At 45.7% G+C, this 20,359-nt stretch overlaps 1 protein-coding gene across 1 annotated transcript in view; it reads right to left on the bottom strand.

The window, feature by feature from the left end:
* Nucleotides 1–11,391, bottom strand: part of LOC131195098 (bactericidal permeability-increasing protein-like) — a 35,585-nt gene extending 24,194 nt beyond the window's left edge. Inside the window, exons 1-4 of the mRNA XM_058176726.1 lie at nucleotides 11,167–11,391; nucleotides 8,176–8,290; nucleotides 6,582–6,710; nucleotides 4,487–4,642 (exon numbers count right to left, since the gene is read on the bottom strand). Coding sequence (XP_058032709.1) covers nucleotides 4,487–4,642; nucleotides 6,582–6,710; nucleotides 8,176–8,290; nucleotides 11,167–11,275 — 509 coding nt within the window. The 5' untranslated portion in view covers nucleotides 11,276–11,391. The remainder of the gene's footprint in view (nucleotides 1–4,486; nucleotides 4,643–6,581; nucleotides 6,711–8,175; nucleotides 8,291–11,166) is intronic.
* Nucleotides 11,392–20,359: the final 8,968 nt, after the last annotated feature.

Here is a 20,359-nt window from a genome sequence, read left to right as displayed (position 1 = left end):
TGCTTCTGTATATTGTTGTGACAAAATAAAAAAAAATAGTCCATAGCTTGGTGAATTGACCTTCAAAAGTTCCCTTGGCTTCTTCAAGAGTTTAAAAGAGACAAGAGAATCCTGTTTCTCTTCCTCATCCTTGATTGGCTTTTTAAAACAGGGGTCTCCAACCTTGGTCCCTTTAAGACTTGTGGACTTCAACTCCCAGAGTTCCTCAGCCAGCTTTGCTGGCTGAGGGACTCTGGGAGTTGAAGTCCACAAGTCTTAAAGGGACCAGCTTTGCTGGCTGAGGGACTCTGGGAGTTGAAGTCCACAAGTCTTAAAGGGACCAAGGTTGGAGACCCCTGTTTTAAAACATCCAAATGGGTTCTGTTGACATAAGAAGACCCTATGGAGTTGAGGGGCACCCGAATATTTCTAGAACAATGGAATCATAATCCTGGACAAGACCATTTGAAGGTTGTGCTTAATGTTATGAGTCAAATGGACCTTTTTAAAACTTTCACTGCGGTCTCGAAAAGGGAATATTTTGTTGGCTTAATAGTTAACATTTGCAATGTTTATAAAAGGTGCCGTCTGAATGACACAAGCTGGAAATAGTTGGGCTGTGAGGTATTTTGATCTTTTTGTTCCCTTTTCGGCTTTTAGACCGACTCCTTTGAATGGTATGTAAATGCTGCTAATCTCTATGTGAAGGTTGATTTGTCTGAGGGCCAGGCTTCCTGGAATTCAGCCATCAACAGGCACATAGAGATAAACAACATCTACAGACCACTCAAAAGGGGCAATGAGGAAAGGCAAAAAGGAATCAAAAAGACCAAAAGATCTCCTCACCAGCAATACCCAGATAAGCAGAAAACAACGCCAAGATTAACACTAGACCGACACTAGTACACAATAGCCCAATCAAGGAATGACTAACTCAGGCAAACAAGTCTATAGTAAACAACAGCCTAATTAAGGAACCATCACGAACACCCACATTAATAGGGGAAGCCATTTCTCTAAGAGAGAATAAACCCCACTCACGTCTTCCACTGATGATGTTACCTAGTTGGGTAATGAAACGCCTGCAAAAAAACCCACCAAATCAGAGAGTTCAAACGACCCCACGGTCATCTTCCTCCTCCTCTTCCTCCTCCACTCCACAAGCCCCACTCCCTTCTAGCACTGATGATGTTCCCTAGATAGGTAATGAAACGTTTGGAAGAAAACAGCCAAGCTCTGAGAACACCAAGGACCCCCAGTCCTCCTCCTCCTCCTCCTCCTCCTCCTCCTCCTCACCACACCTCGGCTGTGGTGTGGCTCAGGCTGTAAGAAGCCTGTTATTAAAACACAGCTGCCTGCAATTACTGCAGGTTCTAGTCCCACCAGGCCCAAGGTTGACTCAGCCTTCCATCCTTTGTAAGGTAGGTAAAATGAGGACCCAGATTGTTGGGGGGGCAATAAGTTGACTTGTAAATATACAAATAGAATGAGACTATTGCCTTACACACTGTAAGCCGCCCTGAGTCTTCGGAGAAGGGCGGGGTATAAATGTAAATAAATAAATAAAAAAACCTCACTCCCTTCCAGCACTGATAATGTTATCCAGTTGGGTAATGCAAGATCTTCAAGCAAACAACCAAGCTCAGAGAACACCAAGTACCCCACCTTTCAACCCTGAGTTACAAATATTCTCTTCTACTCTTATACTTTGTTCCGCTTATCTTGGAGGAAAGTTATGGGATGACAGTAAATGTCTACCGAGGCAGGAGTGAGACAGCCAAGAAGAGCAGCCTATTCCATGACTGAAGTTTTATGTTGGCTTGAGAACAGCTGCAGGGCACAACTGTCCAGCAGGAAAAAATCAGACTCCCCAGGGCCAAAAAAGTACATTGGAAAACTGGGCGGAGGCAACTGTTTTTGTAGGCAAAGGATAGCAGAGAAACGACCATAAAACAGATTCATTTTGCATGGTCTAATGATGGCATTGGACCAGGACTGGAGAAACCCAGGTTCAAGTCCCCTCTCAACCCTAGAAAATAATTAGCTGATTTTGAGTACATTTTCGCTGCCGTCTCTCAGATTGTCCTTGTTGGAAAGATTTGGAAAGGGTTGGCGATACATCACCTTAAGTTCCTGAAGGAAAGGCAGACTGGAAATGTAGCTCTACAAACAGATAAACCACGGATCCATCACTGGAGGTTTTCAACAAGAGATGACAGCCATTTGTCCAGAATGGACATAGGGCCATGATCGCAAACCTATAGCACGGTTGCCACAGCTGGCACCCAGAGCCTTCTCTGAGGGCATACAAGCCGTCGCCCAGCTCAGCTCCACTGCGCATGTGCGTGCCTCCTGTTGGCCAGCAGATTTTCGGGATGCCCAGAGCACGGGGCGCATGCAGGAGATGGGCATGTTTGCACAGGGGGTGGGGTGTAGTGCGGGGGGTGCGGTGCATCCCATCCATGGCCCATTTTTGGGCTCAGGTGGTTGCATGGAGGCCTACTAGGCCCAAAACAGAGGGTGGGGGTTGCGGGCAGGGGTGGGATTCAGCAAATTCAGACCAGTTTGAGTGAACCAGATGCTAATTTTACATCTGGTTCGCCGAACTGGTAGTTGCAAGGACTGACCCACCCCACCTTGCCCCTCCCAGGAGTCTCCATGCGGCCAATTTTGGATGTCAGGTAACTGCAGGGCCTCTGGTGGCTCAGACACTGGTGCCTTATACATTGTAAGCCGCCCTGAGTCTTCGGAGAAGGGCGGGGTATAAATGTAAAACAACAGACTGCTAAGACAGTCTGTTATTAAAACAGCTGCTTGCAATTACTGCAGGTTCAAGCCCCACCAGGCCCAAGGTTGACTCAGCCTTCCATCCTTTATAAGGTAGGTAAAATGAGGACCCAGATTGTTGGGGGCAATAAAGTTGACTTTGTATATAATATACAAATGGATGAAGACTATTGCTAACATAGTGTAAGCCGCCCTGAGTCTTCGGAGAAGGGCGGGATATAAATGCAAATTAAAAAAAAATGGGAGGGCAAAAAAAACAGGCCTCCTAGAAGTTCCCAAAGTCCAGAAATGAACTCATTTCTGGCCTCTGGAGGGCTTCTGGAGCTCAGCGGAGGCCGTTTTTACTCTCCTGGAGACTCGAGAGACTCCAGAGCCTGGGGAAGGCGAAAACGCCCCACCCCCACCCCCATGGTGCAGGAGCTCAAGTAGGCCACACACATCATGGCCACGACCACCCAACAACTGGGGAGAGAAATGGTCGTTAAATTTTTGAATCCCACCCCTCGTGTGCATATGCGCAGGGGGGCGGGGGAGGATGGGGGGGGTCACACATGCATGTGTGGGGGGTGCACATTGCATTTTGCATGCCGGCACGGGCACGCTGGCGTATGTGTACAAACACACTTTTGGCACACGAAAAGAAAAAGGTTAGCCATCACTGGTATAGGGGTCTCCTGCTTGGGGGGGGGGGAGTTGGACTAGAAGACCTTCCGGTCCCTTCCAAACAAAACACATTTGTTTCTCCAAGCGGGACTGGCTTAATTTAAAAAAAAATTTTTTTTTTTAAGGCAAAATTTTTATTTTCCATAATAATTCCCACAATTTGACCAGTGTACAATACAATCACTTATCCAACAATCGATCCTATACTCAAATTATACTCAATCAGGGCTGCTCGACTGCCACTCCCCCCTTTAATCCTTTCTTCCCTTCTCATCCTTCTTAAACTTCCCCCACCACCTTCTCCTCGCTTTCCTACTTCCCCTCCTCTTTCCCACTTCTCACTACCATCCTTTCTAACCCTCTATCTTCTCCTTCTTCTCCTCCTCCTATCCTTTCTTCTCCCTCCCTTCTTTCCTACCTACCCACCTGCCTACCTACTTTCTTCCTTCTTTACTCTTCTTTCCTTACCCTTTCCCTTCGGGAGTGGTTACCGAGCAGTCCCGACATTACACCATTCCAACTTGTTTAATTCTACCATTATTCCGGTACAATGGCAACCAATCAATTTATCTTTGAATTTTAATAATTTTAATTGGGGTATTTTAATTATGGGTCAAATTTGACGGTTTTAAATTTTTTGGCCACTAATATAATATGTTATTTTAATTGTTGTTTTAATTCTGTATATTGTATTGTTTTAAATCCGTCTGTACACCGCCCTGAGTCCTTCGGGAGAAGGACGGTATAAAAATCTAAATAATAATAATAATTAAAAAATAAAATAAAATAAATAAAACTCTGTTATTCTGTCCTGTTATTCTTTCTATGGCCATGTACATCCTTCCCATCAAGTCCAGAACAATCTGGACTGGTATAGGCTCTTCTGCCATGAGCAGCGGGTTGGACTGGAAGACCTCCAAGCCTTTTAATTCTATGTTCTATGTTTCACCCTACTTCAGATCTTCCACTAACTTCCTTGGGAAGAAGGATGATGCTCTTGTGAGGGGTAGATGTTCATATGGAGAACCCACTATGAATATTAACAAAGTCAACCTACTCCCATTTGCCAGAAATATCAATGTCGACGTTGGAAATGTGGGTGTTGCAATCCAAGGGGGTAACCGCTGGTCTCCCAGTGCCATCGCTCCCCAGCTTCAAGCCCACCGAAATGGAGATGCCGTCAACCTTCAGTTCAAAGGGGCCGTCATCCTTCCTGGTAAGGAGACACAATATGACAGAAGCGTTCCCAGAAATCTCAGTCTCTCGAGAGATGATCAAGCCACCAGCTGAAGCAGATATTCCTACAACTCAGTTCCTCCTTGTGTCGCCTCCTGCTGCTCAAACTGATAGTACCACTTCTGACCACAGGGGGTGACCTTTGAGGACTTCAACAGTCATATAAAGGCCAATATCTATTTATTTGTTAAATTGATATGCCACCCATCCCACTATCCAGAGTGACTCTAGGAGGCTTAAAAGGCGAAACGCAAAAGTATAAAAGCATTAAAATTAACAGCAATTCAATAAAGGTAAAAAGCAAGGTGGTTTTTTTGTCTCTCACTCAACCAACCAACTCATCTAACTCATTCAGCTCATTCAACCAACCAACCAACCAACTAATTCAACGCAACCAATTTGTCCATCTCACTTAACAAACCAATGAACCATCTCACTTAACAAACCATTCAACCAACCAACTCATTCAACTCACTCTACTAACCAACTCATCCAACTCAACCAACCAACCAACAACCAATTAACCAACTCATTCAACTCAACCAACCAACTCACTTAATCAACCAACTAACCAACTCATCCAACTCAACCAACTAATCAACTTATGCAACTCAACTCACCAACCAACTCATTCAACTCAACCAACCAACTCATCCAACTCACTCAACCAACCAACCAATCAACTCATCCAACTGAACCAACCAATCATCTCATCCAACTCAACCAACCAAACTAGTCATTCAACTCATTCAACCAACCAAAGGCTCCCACCAATATTGAATGAACCCTCTGGAGAACTGAAGAACTATATCTCAAGATTTCGTCTGGACTTGGTCCCACTTGGAGAGGCAAGACCTTGAATTGTGCTAACTTCATCCCATGCTGTACATGAGGCTGATTTTCCAGATGTTGCAGAGGTTCAACTGGTAAATAATTAATTTGCCCAGTTGCCTGGAAGGGGCATTGGGGATCCCAAGTGTTGTGGTCCACCAGCAGCCTGCAGAGCTGGCAGTGGAGTTAGACAGTGAGGACGCTGGGGAGGACGATGGGCCAGTCCTGGAGTCAGGGGAAGGCCCGGATGAGGGTTCTGCATCAAAGGCAGAGATGGGGCTAGGGCCATCTGGGAGTGATGCATGGTCTCCAGAGCCCCCAGAGGCGGACAGCAGAGAGGCAGAGGAACAGGAGGAGCCTGTTCATAGTGCATGCATGCGAAGAGCTGCCAGAAGGCAAGAGCAGCTAAAGCAAAAAGGACGACTCAGGAGTAAGGCTAGGAGAGGATTGGCCCCTCCGATAAGGCTTAAAAGAGCAGCAACGTCTCTTGGGCTCTTTGTAGGAAAGCAACATTGCTACAATTATTTCTAGTCGTAGTCTCCTGTTTCTGACCTTCGTGGGGTTCTTGCCAAGAAAAGCCTTTGGCAGGGTGCCAAAGAAGACAAAGGTTTGTGATAAAGTCGAAGGATTTTTTCTGAAAGACTTTGTTTTGGACTTAATTTGGACTAAGCTGAGAATGAAGTAATTCTCAGCTGTTATAAAAAAATAGGTTTGTTTAGGAGTGTTTGTTTAGTGTCTAGTAATAACAACTTGGGCCTAGGTCACAACACCGAGCGCATAGAAGCAATGTGGGGACTCTTTCTGAACCAACAGAAAAAGTTTGTGTTCACTTACATTTACATAAAGGCAGATAAAATTGTTTTAAAGTGTGTAGATTCCTGATATCAGACAATGGCTGCCTGGTTGTGAGGTCCATGTGATGTCCAAGAGGCCAGCCATGGGGCCCCCAGAATGAACTTTCTGTTTTGCAATGGAGTTGCAGTTGTTTGTGCCATGAAACACGAGGGATTAATGGCCTTCTAGCACTTAGCCAATTTCAGAAGCAACATCAAAGATATGGAAAGGTAAGGAGCAGCAAGACTCACAGCCAACGTTTCTTCAGCTCCCAACGGCCGGTCATTTCAGCCAAAGCATTGTTGACGGAGACCCTGAGGCCCTGGCCCGGCATGGGCTCAATTGTTGAGTGGAACAGCTCAAACCTACGAATGTTAAGACTGCAACAAGGATAGAGAAGAGAAAAAGCTTTTGAGTTTTTGAGTTGAGTGTCTGGGCTCAGTTTTGCCCCCAGTATGTCCAACCAGGTCTGTTAAAGGTCCAGTTACAAGTAAACAATTTGCTAAATTTTGTTCGGTGTCGATGTCAGAATCTCTGTACGCATACAATTTGGGTTGGACTAGAAGACCTCCAAGGTCCCTTCTAACTCTGTTATTATTATTATTATTACTATATTATTACAATTTGTTATTCTTCAAAACGAAGCGGAAAACCAGGAAATGGAGTAATCCATCAAGCAGTTCTAGTAGGAACCTCAAGTTCACCAACAGATTTTATCTCTCAAGGAATCTTCTTCAAGGACTCACTATGGGGCTCTGGGCTGGGGGATTGCAAGTGGTCCTTGACTTTTGACTACAACAAATTATGTTGTTAAGTGAGACATTTTTTAAGTGAGTTTGCCCCATTTTATGGCCCTTCTTGCTACAGTTGTTTTTTTTAAAAATTTATTTACATTTATATCCCACCCTTCTCCGAAGACTCAGGGCGGCTTACAGTGTGTAAGGCAATAGTCTCATTCTATTTGCATATTTACAAAGTCAACTTATTGCCCCCCCAACAATCTGGGTCCTCATTTTACCTACCTTATAAAGGATGGAAGGCTGAGTCAACCTTGGGCCTGGTGGGACTAGAGCCTGCAGTAATTGCAGGCAGCTGGTTTTAATAACAGGCTCCTTACAGCCTGAGCCACACCGCGGCTTAACTGAGTCATCGCAGTTGTTAAGTTAGTAACACAGAGGTCCAAAAGGTGCTTTTTCAGGAGGCAACTGGACTTTCTTGTTTTTTCTTTGAGGATGTTTCATTTCCATTCCAAGAAGCTTCTTCAGCTCTGACTGGATGGTGGGGAATGGAAAGATTCATATTCCTTGCAGACAGCTGGTCATTTGCATCCTTTTAGAGCAGGGGTCTCCAACCTTGACAACTTTAAGCCTGGAGGACTTCAACTCCCAGAATACCCCAGCCAGCAAAGCTGGCTGGGGAATTCTGGGAGTTGAAGTCCTCCAGGCTTAAAGTTGCCAAGGTTGGAGACCCCTGTTTTAGTGTGTCGTTGAGGCTACTTGGAGGTTTATCTGTCTCCTCAGGGTCACCCGAGTGGTACAAATGGGTGTGGAGCCTTCTCTACAACCATTTGCATGAAAATATCTGTAAAAAAAACACCCTGCAGTCCAGAAGGCTCCACACCCATTTGCACCACTCAGGTGACCCTGAGGACACAGACAAACCTCCAGGTGGCCTCAACGATCCTTTAAAAGGATGCAAATGACCAGCTGTCTGCAAGGAGTAGAAATCCATCCATCTACCTCCATCCAGTCAGAGCTGAAGAAGCTGCTACCACATTTGGAAGCTCTGAGAGATTCACCTGGACACCCTAGTCTTCAAAGAGGAAGTCAAGGAAAACAGCCTCACCTGTAGAACCTGTAGTTGACATTTCCAATAATTTTAACTCTGTAGGTGCCGGAGAATTCAGGCAGAGTGATCCCAGGCAAGTCCTTCTGCAAGGTTGCGACTCCCTCTTGGCATGCTGAAACAAAGTGGAGAACTTGCGGGTTGCCATTTTTTTTTCACTCCTTTATCACTTGCTCAATAATACCTTGCTCAATAATAGTAACTGTGAGAGGGATTTTGGAGTCCTAATGGACAACCATTTAGATATGAGCCAGCCGTGTGCAGCAGCTGCCAAAAAAGCCAACACAGTTCTGGGCTGCATAAACAGAGGGAGAGAATCAAGATCATGTGAAGTGTTAGTGCCACTTTATAATGCCTTGGTAAGGCCACACTTGGAATACTGCATCCAGTTTTGGTCTCCACGATGTAAAAAAGATGTTGAGACTCTAGAAAGAGTGCAGAGAAGAGCAACAAAGATGATTAGGGGACTGGAGGCTAAAACATATGAAGAATGGTTGCAGGAACTGGGTATGTCTAGTTTAATGAAAAGAAGGACTAGGGGAAACATGATAGCAGTGTTCCAATATCTCAGGGGTTGCCACAAAGAAGAGGGAGTCAAACTATTCTCCAAAGCACCTGAGGGTAGAACAAGAAGCAATGGATGGAAACTAATCAAGGAGAGAAGCAACTTAGAACTAAGGAGAAATTTCCTGACAGTTAGAACAATTAATCAGTGGAACAACTTGCCTGCAGAAGTTGTAAATGCTCCAACACTGGAAATTTTTAAGAAAATGTTGGATAACCATCTCTCTGAAATGGTGTAGGGTTACCTGCCTGGGCAGGGGGTTGGACTAGAAGACCTCCAAGGTCCCTTCCAACTCTGTTGTTGTTATTATTATTATTATTACTTCCTCATTCTTTTTTTCAAAGATGAAATGCAAAAAAAAAAAAAAAAGAGTGCCATATTTGTGAGGTCCTGGGTGCTCTCTGAACTTGGTGGTTTTCTTGCAGATGTTTTATGACCCAACTAGGGAACACCATCAGTGTTAGAAGCAAGAATATCTCTGCCTTTCACTGGATGGAGAGAAACAGGCTCAAGCTCAATCCCTCCAAGATGGAGTGGCTGTGGATGCCGGCACCCCGGTACAGTCAGTTGCAGCCGCGGCTGACTGTTGGGGGCGAGTCATTGGCCCCGATGGAGAGGGTGCGCAACTTGGGCGTTCTCCTGGATGGACGGCTGTCTTTTGAAGATCATTTGGCGGCCGTCTCCAGGAGAGCTTTTTACCAGGTTCTCCTGGTCCGCCAGTTGCGCCCCTTCCTAGACCGGGATGCCCTATGCACGGTCACTCATGCTCTCGTGACATCTTGCTTGGATTACTGCAATGCTCTCTACATGGGGCTCCCCTTGAAGGGCATCCGGAGGCTCCAGTTAGTCCAGAATGCAGCTGCGCGGGTGATAGAGGGAGCCCCTCATGGCTCCCATGTGACACCACTCCTGCGCAGGCTGCACTGGCTACCTGTGGCCTTTCGGGTGCGCTTCAAGGTTTTGGTAACTATCTTTAAAGCGCTCCATGGCATAGGGCCGGGTTATTTACGGGACCGCCTACTACCACTGATCGCCTCCCACCGACCCGTACGCTCTCACAGAGAGGGACTCCTTAGGGTGCCGTCCACCAGGCAGTGCTGACTGGTGACACCCAGGGGAAGGGCTTTCTCTGTGGGGGCTCCCACCCTCTGGAATGAACTTCCCCCAGGACTCTGTCAACTTCCTCACCTTCAAACCTTTCGCCGCGAGCTTAAGACACATCTATTTATCTGCGCAGGACTGGACTAGAATTTTAATTTTAAATTTAGTTTTTAATGGGGTTTTTATTATTTTAATTATAATTTTAAATCTGGCCTAATTCAATAAGTTTTTTAAATAGTGTTTTTATCTTGTATTTATTCTTGTGTTTTTATCAGGCTGTAAACCGCCCTGAGTCCTTCGGGAGATAGGGCGGTATAAAACTTTGATTAAATAAATAAATAAAATAGCACTGATGATATTCCCTAGTTGGGTCATGAAATGCCTGCAAGAAAACAACCAAGCTCAGAGAGCACCAAGGACCCTACAGTCCCCCTCCCCCTCCCCCTCCCCCTCCTCCTCCTCCCTCCAAACCCCACTCCCTTCTACCACTGATGATGTTACCTAGTTGGGTGATGAAACATCTTCAAGAAAACCACTAAGAATCCCAAAGTCATTGTTGAAGTTGTTGGTGCTGTTCTCCTCCTCCTCCTCCTCCTCCTCCTCCTCCTCCTCCTCCTCCTCCTCCTCCTCCTCCTCCTCCTCCTCCTCTCCATATCCCCTCCTCGCTTCTAACATTGATGATGTTCCCTAGTTGGGTCATGAAACGTCCGCAAGGAAACCACCCTAACCCTATTTAAAAACTAAAACGACAAGGCTATCTCAAAAGATACTGTTTTTTTCAAGAACAAACAGAAGTGACTGACGGATGCATCTCACTCCCAAACCCCTTTCATGGATCCCTGGGTGGAGGTTAAGGGCTTCAGCCCCCAGATCCCGTTCAAGAAGGGATTGAGGAAAAACTGTTTTAGCCCCAGACAAACCATGTTACTTTGCAGCTCAAGTATACTTAGCTATGTCCGTTGTGTGCAATAACCCAACTAAGTCATTCTTTAAAGAACTGATGCCACAAACCCGCTGGAAAAGTCAGGATTAGGGCAGGGACCCTGTTTTTAATTATTCCCTAAAAACAAGCCACTTTAACTCAGATTCCATGGGGATTTAGAACACAGAAGAGCAGTTGGGAGGGACCTTGGAGGTCTACTAGTCCAACCCCCTGCCCTGCCCGTGGCAAGAGCTCCTACGCCATTCCAGACAAATGGCTGCAACAGGAGAGTCACTTTTGGGTCACCCTCTCTGTCCTCCGTGCACTCCACCCATTGTCAGATGGTTGGCTGTGGGGGCAGAGGGGGTTCCAGGGTGGGTGGAAATAACAGCTGGGTACCTACCATAATCCAATCCTTTCTTGGTGATTCTGCCTGCAAATCCCGGGTTTACGCCCTCCGACGAGGGCACTAAGCAGCACAGCCAGAACACCAGGAAGCTGATCCTGCGCATCTTCACACCTCCAAACTCCTGGGGACCTTCCGCTCAGACCAGGGTGGGTGTCTGCAGACCCTGCCACTGGGTGCGTCTGGTGCAGAGAAAGAGGAAGCGGAAAAAGGAGCTTTGAGAAGAAGCAGGAAACTGCCCTCTCATTCCGGAAAGAGGCTTTTCCCTTGCTGACCCGTTTGCAGCCTAGATTTCGAGGGGGATTTTCTTCAGAGCCTCCTCAGATAGTGACCATGCCCAGTTGCTGCTTGGGCATTGCAATCTTGTGACTCACCACAGAGATTATGGCTTTGATGCGCAGGTCACCTATATGACGTGGGTTGGTTGAAAGCAAACATTGAAGCATTGTTTAGAATGGAATGGAATAGAATAGAATAGAATAGAATAGAATAGAATAGAATAGAATAGAATAGAATTTTTATTGGCCAAGTGTGATTGGACCCACAAGGAATTTGTCTTGGTGCATATGCTCTCAGTGTACATAAAAGAAAAGATACGTTCATCAAGGTACAACATTTACAACACAATTGATGGTCAATATATCAATATAAATCATAAGGATTGCCAGCAACAAAGTTACAGTCATACAGTCATAAGTGGAAAGAGATTGGTGATGGGAATGATGAGAAGATTAATAGTAGTGCAGATTTAGTAAATAGTTTGACAGTGTTGAGGGAATTATTTGTTTAGCAGAGTGATGGCCTTCGGGAAAAAACTGTTCTTGTGTCTAGTTGTTCTGGTGTGCAGGGCTCTGTAGTGTCGCTTTGAGGGTAGGAGTTGAAACAGTTTATGTCCAGGATGTGAGGGATCTGTAAATATTTTCACAGCCCACTTCAGGAAGTTTCTCTTTAGTTCTAGGTTGCTTCTCTCCTTGATTAGTTTCCATCCATTGTTTCTTGTCTTGCCCACAGGTGCTTTGGAAAATAACTTGACCCTCTTCCTCCTCTCTGTGGCAGCCCCTCAGATATAGGAATACTGCTCTCACGTCTCCCCTGGTCCTTCTCTTCACTAGACTAACCATATCCAGTTCCTGCAACAATTCATCGTATGTTTTAGCCTCCAGTCCCCTCATCGTCCTGGTTGCTCTTCTCTGCACTCTTTCTAGAGTCACAACATCTTTTTTACATCGTGGCAACCAAAACTGGATGCAGGATTCTAGGTGTGGCCTTACTAAGGCTTCATAGAGTGGTATTAACATGTCACGTGATCATTGTAAAGTGATCATTGTAAAAGATTGCCAGTAGAATATAGAATAACCGAGTTTGAGGTGACCTTGGAGGTTCGGTTTTTTTTTTCATTTCCCAGGGTTCTGTTGGTAGATAGGCTATACAAGTTAACAACAAGTTAACAAGTTAAGAACAACAGAGTTGGAAGGGACCTTGGAGGCCTTCTAGCCCAACCCCCTGCCTAGGCAGGAAACCCTACACCATCTCAGACAGATGGTTATCCAACATTTTCTTAAAAATTTCCAGTGTTGGAGCATTTATAACTTCTGCAGGCAAGTCGTTCTAGGTCTTCTAGTCCAACCCCCTACTCAAGCAGGAGACCCTTACCATTTCAGCCAAATGGCTGTCCATTCTTTTCTTAAAAAGTCCAGTGTTGAAGCACCCACATCGTCTGAAGGCAGGCCCTTCCACTGGCTAATTCTTCTCACTGTTAGGAAATTCCTCCTTAGTTCTAGCAGTATTTCACGAGAGGACTTCACCAATATCAAGAGTTCCATCAATACCAATTCTTCACGAGAGAGAACCGACACCAAAGATCTCCTTCCATGAAGATCTTATCTGGATCCCATTTATTTCTTGCTTCTCCGGGACTTTTAAGTACAAGGATGGCACCCATCCAATGAACCATTTTCCTGAAATGGCCAAGCTAAGGTCTCCTGCTTGGGCAGGGGGTTGGACTACAACAGGGGTCTCCAACCTTGGTCCCTTTAAGACTTGTGGACTTCAACTCCCAGAGTCCCTCAGCCAGCAAAGCTGGCTGAGGAACTCTGGGAGTTGAAGTCCACAAGTCTTAAAGGGACCAAGGTTGGAGACCCCTGGACTAGAAGTTCTTCCAGGTCCCTCCCAACACTTCTGTTCTTCTTTTTGGGGAGAGGCTGGGTGTTGTTGCGCAAGACTGCCTGACCCAAAGCTTCTGAGAGAGAGAACGTTGCAGAAGGACGACTCACAGCTCAGCTTTTCTGCAAGAGGGGATTGCAAAACGTGCTTCCGGCTGACTTGAAGAAAAAGGAAGAAAGTTCATCTCGGATCAAGACTTTGATCCTCCTTTTGAGAAAAGGAGGGGAGTCGTGGAACATAGAGGAGGGTCAGAGCTGACAGAGTAGCTCAGGGGTCAGCAACCTGCAGGCTCTGGAACCGCATGCGGCTCTTTCATCCCTCTGCTGCGGCTCCTTGTTGCTGGGTCGGCTCCACAATTGATAGGGGTTTCGGTTAGGACAGGTGGAGGAAAAAGGATGCTGCGCTAGGAGGAGACTCTATGGTGGGGGAGCTGGACATTTGGTCGGCTTCAGAATTTATTTATTTTTTATTTTGTCACAACTGTAGGAATTTAGCACCCACCCCCCTTCTAGAAGAATGAAATATTTTAGAAAATATTTAAAAGGCAGAATATATTTCCCTGGATGAGAAATGGAGAAACATGTTTTAAAGACAAAGCAGCTCCCTGCAACTTCCTGCCACTCCCCACCTTTGTCAATGGGCCATCATCTGCATCATAATAGAACCCATTTAGCAACTGAAACTCACCACATGGCACCTGGGAAGATTACATCAGCCAGCAAGGCTAGCTAAGATCCCCACCCCCTGGGAGTCTGACAGCCAATCAGGGTACTCTTCTTGTGCCCCAGAAAGTTCAAAGCTCAGAAAAAGCATAAATCCAGGGAGCACACAGGATCTCATCCCTTTTCTGTTCAGGATCTCAAGCCATGTGATCCTGACCACCATTAAACCATCTTTCCAAGCAGCCTCCATGTTTCCAGTGTCTTTGTCCCCACTTGGAACTGAACCCAGATGGATATTTCTTCCAACACAACAGTATACACAAACATAATATATAAGCAAAAGTATGCAACAACTATATTAATTTGATATAATGAAATGGAACAATAGGACAGGAACGGGAGGCACTTTTGTGCTCTTATGCACGCCCCTTGTAGTCCTCTTAGGAATGTGGTGAGGTCAATGGTAGTCAGTTTTTGGTTAAAGATTTTGGGATTTTGAGATGAGACCACAGAGTCAGGTAGTGAGTTCCAAGCGTTAACAACTCTGTTACTGAAGTCATATTTTCTGCAATCAAGATTGTTAACAGGACCTTTTTGGCTCTTTGACTGTTTAAGGTTGCCGACCCCTGGGCTAGCTAGAAGAATCAGGAAGTCCCAGAGAGCTTCTCCTTGGCAGGAAATGGTTGCTGGCCCAGGTTGCAAAGGGGTTCCCCTTTTTTAAAGCTCTTTCACCCAGCTCAGCTCAGCCAAGGAAAAAACGAGGCTTTCCTGCTAGTGTGTGTCTTTGTGTGTGTGTGTGTGAGAGAGAGAGAGAGAGGGAGAGAGGGAGAGAGAGAGAGAGAGAAAGGGAGAGAGAGCTCAGTTCTTACCAGCTTTTTGATATGTAGATCTGCTTGTGTTGTTTTGCATAGAGTTTCCCCCCCCCCTTGCATTGGCCACCACCCGCAGGGTTGGGAGGAGCTTTTGCAGAACAGGCTCAGCTTGGTTAGAAGAAGGAATCTGGGGAGTTAATCTGGGGAGTAGCTTGAGCTCTCTGGTTTATATTCATTTATTTATTTAGGGGATTTATATTGCCACCTATTCACCCATGGGGACTCAAGGCAGCTGACAGGATGTAAAACCCCATATAAAAACAATAAAACTAATAAAATAGAATAGAATAGAATAGAATTTTATTGGCCAAGTGTGATTGGACACACAAGGAATTTGTCTTGGTGCAGATGCTCTCAAAAGAAGAGTCATATAATTTTTTAAGTTCTTTAAGTTCAATCAGATTCAATTCAGATGGGAGGTGCCAGTTGGACTGACACTATTCTATCAAGGAAGGAGATATAGAATTGACACGGTTTTAAAGGCAAAGGATTTTCTTTCTACAGTTTTGAAAGTCGAAATAGAAGTGATAGAAAAACTTCAAGAGACTCAAGAAGGCGTGGTGACCCAAGAGCCTTTATTGCTGCCAGTATCAGAGGAACCACAAGAGCAAAGGGTGACAAGAGGAGCCCTTAAGCGTAAAGAAGAGCAACAGTCTCAAAGTAAAAGTCAGGATCCCATTATGGAAGCTGTGGGAGGAGCTAGACGGAAGATACCGGAGGAGGAGCTTCCGTTGTCTGCTTCAAAGCTTCAGGAGGCCAGTAATGGCAAATAGAATCTTGTCATGGAATGTTAATGGCTTGAATTCAGCTCAGAAAAGAAGGAAAATATTTCACTACTTGAAACAATTTAAAAATGATGTGATTTGTTTGCAAGAGACACATATAAAATTATCAGACCAAAAATATTTAATTAATTCAAAATTGGGTAACCATTTTGTTGCATCAGCTTTGGAAAAGAAGCATGGAATTGTTGTATATATCAGGAAGGATTTACCAGCTAAGCTAATTGAGGCAGATATTCAAGGAAGATTTATTGCTATTGAACTGGTGATAGATGCAAAAAAGACTTTGTTGATAGGTATTTATGCACCTAATCAGCAACAAGAAAAGTTTTACAAAATGTTACATGAGAGGTTGACCCTCTGGGATTATAGTTCGTTTATTTTATTAGGAGACTGGAATGGAGTAATTGATACAAGAAGGGATAAGAGAACCTCCTCCAAGAAGATACCTATACATGCAAAATTACCAAAATCCTTTTTTGAAATGATGGAAGATTCGGAAAAGGATTTGGTAAAGGATTGTATGATAAAATGGGCACAGAATATTCAGGAACCAATAATGTTGGAAACATGGGAGAAAATCTGGGTTAGAAATGTTAAGTTTACACAAGCACAGAATTTAAGGGAAAATTTTTATAAGATGTTTTATAGATGGCATTTAGATCCCAAAAAATTATCATGTATGTATCCTAATATCCAAGCGAAATGTTGGAGGTGTGATTGTGATGATGCTACATATTTTCATATTTGGTGGACTTGCAAGAAAATTAAGGTCTTTTGGATAAGAATTTGGTGGATTATTCAAAATGTACTGAAGAAGAAGATAAAGTTCCTGCCACAATTTTTCCTTTTGGGAATTATAATGGATTGTACAGGGATTGAGACTAAATTGATTTTGAACTTAATAACAGCAGCAAGACTGTTGATTGGACAATACTGGAAGAAAGAAGAGATACCTACAATAGAAGAATGGATATTGAAAGTTATTAATTTGGCTGAGATGGCTAAAATCTCAGCGTTTTTAAAGACAATACGGGAAAGATATTTAATTGAATGGAAAAATGGATTGATTATCTACAAAACAGATATCAGATTAAGAAATATCAGATTGCCTTTGAATAATTAGAAAGTTATTTTATGTAATGGGGAGGGGGTTGGGAGACGAAAAGCTTTGGATGTGGTTATTTGGATTGGACTTTACCTTGTGATTGACCCGGGAAGCCGGGGGTGGGGAGGAGGGGTGTTTTGTTTTGTTTTTGGGAGGGAGGGGGAAAAAAGGGGGGAAAATGTTTTTGTTTTTTTAAAACTCTTTCAATAAAAAAAAAAAAAAAGAGTCATATAATAAATTAATGTATTAAAATCACCCCATCCCACCCCAGCGAATGCAGATCACACGAGCATTGAATGGGCTCCATCACACTCTGGGTTCCCCAGGCCCTCTGGCAGAACCGGGTCTTCAGTGCCTTCCGGAAGAGTGTTAGAGTGGGGGCCGTTCTAATCTCTGGGGGAAACGATGTTCCAGAGAGAGGGAGCCACCACAGAGAAGGCCCTTCTTCTGGGTCCCACCAGGTGCATCTCCCTCGGGGATGGGACCCACAACATTCCCTGCCCCCCCTCTCTGATGTTGTCTCCCCGCTCTTCAGTGTTGTCTGGCAATCCAGCAAATGTGCAACTCGGGGTAAATACGTTGTGTAAACACAGTAACCTGAACCTGCCGGAGAGCGATTGGAGGGGCTTTCTCACTGAGCTTGCAGCCAGGATTCTGGGAATGATCTGGGGGTACCAGTTTGGGGAAGGCTGGGGTCTAACAGAAGAGAATGTTTGTAGCTCGGGGGTCCTTGGTGATGTCAGAGCTGGGTTATTTTCTTGCAGACGCTCCATGTCCCAACTGGGGATCATCGTCAGTGCTGGAAGGAAGGAGGGTTTGCGGGGTGGGTGGGTGGGTGGAGGAGGAGGAGTGGGAGGAGGGCTGTGGGGTCCTTGGTGCTCTCTGAGCTGGGGGATTTTCTTGCAGACATTTCATTACCCAGCTAGGGAACGTCATCAGTGCTAGAAGGAAGTTGGGGGTGTAGGAATTTAGCACCCACCCCCCTCCTAGAAGAATGAAATATTTTAGAAAATATGTAAAAAGGCAGAATATTCTATTTCCCTGGATGAGAAATGGAGAAACATGTTTTAAAGACAAAGGAGCTCCCTGCAACTTCCTGCCACCCCCCACCTTTGTCAATGGGCCATTAAGGCCTGAGCCAGTCCATTGTCTACATGACAAAGATAGGATTAGCCCCTACCCATCTAGCAACAGAATCTTACCACATGGCAAGGCTCAAGCAAGCTTGAGAGACAACCTACAACATTAGCTAAGACCCCCACCCCCTGGGAGTCTGACAACCAATCAGGATACTCTTCTTGTGCCCCAGAAAGTTCAAAGCTCAGAAAAAGCATAAAACCAGGGAGCACACAGGATCTCAGCCCCTTTTCTGTTCAGGAACTCAAGCCATGTGATCCTGACCACCATTAAACCATCTTTCCAAGCAGCCTCCATGTTTCCAGTGTCTTTGTCCCCACTTGGAACTGAACCCAGATGGATATTTCTTCCAACAGGGGAGAGAAGGAGGAGGAAGACTGTGGGGCTCCTTGATGCTCTCTGAGCAGGGTTCTTTTCTTGCAGATGGTTCATTACCCAACTAGAGAACATCATCAGTGCTAGAAGGGAATGGGGGGGAGGAGGAGGAGGAAGACTAAGTGGTCTTTGATGCTGAGCTTGGTTGTTTTCTTGCAGACGCTTCGTTACCCAACTAGGGAATATCATCAGTGCCAGAAGGGAGAGGGTTTGGGGAGAGGAGGAGGAAGAGGAGGACTGTGGGGCTCCTTGATGCTCTCCGAGCTTGGCTGTTTTCTTGCAGATGGTTCATTACCCAACTAGGTAACATCATTTGAGCCATCATGAAACATCTGCAGGAAAACACCCCAGCTCAGAGCCCACCAAGGGCCCCTCAACCCACTCCCCTTACGTGTTTCCTCCCCCTGCTCTTTTCCCACTCTGGGCCACCAAAGCCTTGGTCTTCTCTTTCCTCGTTTCCCCTCCCCTTCCCCAGAGGACCCAAACCACGATGAGAAAAAAGCTGCCCCCAATTTTCCATCCTGCTGTCAAGATCCAAGAATGTGCAGCATTTCCAGGACAGTCAGATGGATCAGAAGCCATAAGGACTATTGGACTCTGTGAAGAGTAACTACAAAGTAAACAGTTGGGGGAGAATTAATGAGTCCCCAATGAATTAATTAAAAAAAAACACCTGACTGGGTGGGTTGCTTTGAAGCCGTGATTGCCCATCAGTCACAAAGGCACTTTTAGAGGTGGGGGCTGGAGAAACAGAGGCCCCTTCCCCAAAACCTCCACTGGCTCCCTTTTGTCAGGGAAGTTGGAAGGAGGCCCTTCATCCATTGTCTTCCCTCTCTCTGCCATCCTGCCCTTGAAGTCTCCATTCAAAGCCAGCGTAATTAATTTCGCTCATCCATCACCGAAACAAAGAGCCATCCAAGTTAGCATCCATCAAGGTTTCCATTAGCTGCGCAAACCAGTGAGATGTGGAGAGATCTGGCTGGCTGCAGAAGGGAGATAGGGCAGGGATGGAGAAGGCGGTGGTGGCCCACCTCTCTCCAGTAGACTTTGGGGAGAGAAAAACTTTGGGGAGAGAAACAGTGAGGTCCTTTCTGTCGTGTCCCACTCCTCCGCTGACGGCTGGGTCAGGGAAATCCGAATCAGGCATGCCTCTGCAGCTCTGCCAAAGTCCCAGCAAAGTCCTCAAGGCAGGCAGGAGACCAGAAAGTGACTTCAGCAAGATATGTGTAGACTTTGCCTGACTCAGAGAATGCCAGAAAGCAGGTCCTTTATATAGGCCATGGGGTGTGGCTCCATGACTCAGCACTTATCCAGGCCTGCCCCTCCCTTCCTTCTGTTGACGCCGCCTATCAATCCTTCTGAAGCGAGGGTCACTCCAGTCTGCAGCTGTTGGTAATTGACCTTCCTCAGGCTCACATGCTGTGGAGGAGGGGGAGGGGTCTAGTTGCTCCGTTTGCCTGGGCATGGAGCCAGAGCTGGGGGCTGGAGATACTTCCTCCTCTTCAGCCTGTCTGGGCATGGAGCCAGGGCTGGGGCCGGGAGGCATACTAGAACATTCCTCCGTGTTCGGAAGCAGATAAGAAGGCCCCGGCTGTGGTGAGATCGGACGAGACACAACACCTTCATGTCCTTTCTCATATGCTGAGGTCTCCAATACCTGACCTACCGGGAAGGGAAGGGAAGGGAAGGGAATGGGAGTGGAGTGGACCAACAAAAGCAGGAGACCCTTCACCATTTCTGACCGATGGCCGTCCAGTCTCTTCTTGAAAGCTTCCAGGGATGAAGCTCTCGTAACTTCCAAAGGCAACTTCTGTTCCATCAGCTGATTGTCCTCACTGTCAGAAAATTCCTCCTTACTTCTAGACTGAATCAATCAATCAGAATAGAGTTGGAAGGGAGCTTGTAGGTCATCTACTCTAACCTCCCCCCCCCCCCCCGCAAGCAGGAGACTTCCGAAGGCAACTTCTGTTCCATGGGTTGATTGTTCTCACCGTTTCTCCTTATTTCCACGCTGAATCTCTCCTAGATCAGTTTCCATCCATTATTCCTTGCCTGGCCTTCAGGTGCTTTGGAGAATAGCTTATCCCCTTC

This window comes from Ahaetulla prasina, chromosome 3 (genome assembly GCF_028640845.1).
Source record: "Ahaetulla prasina isolate Xishuangbanna chromosome 3, ASM2864084v1, whole genome shotgun sequence".
Classification (NCBI taxonomy): Eukaryota; Metazoa; Chordata; class Lepidosauria; order Squamata; family Colubridae; genus Ahaetulla; species Ahaetulla prasina.
The sequence above is the reverse complement of the archived record's forward strand: the minus strand, read 5'-3'. Positions and strand labels throughout refer to the sequence as shown.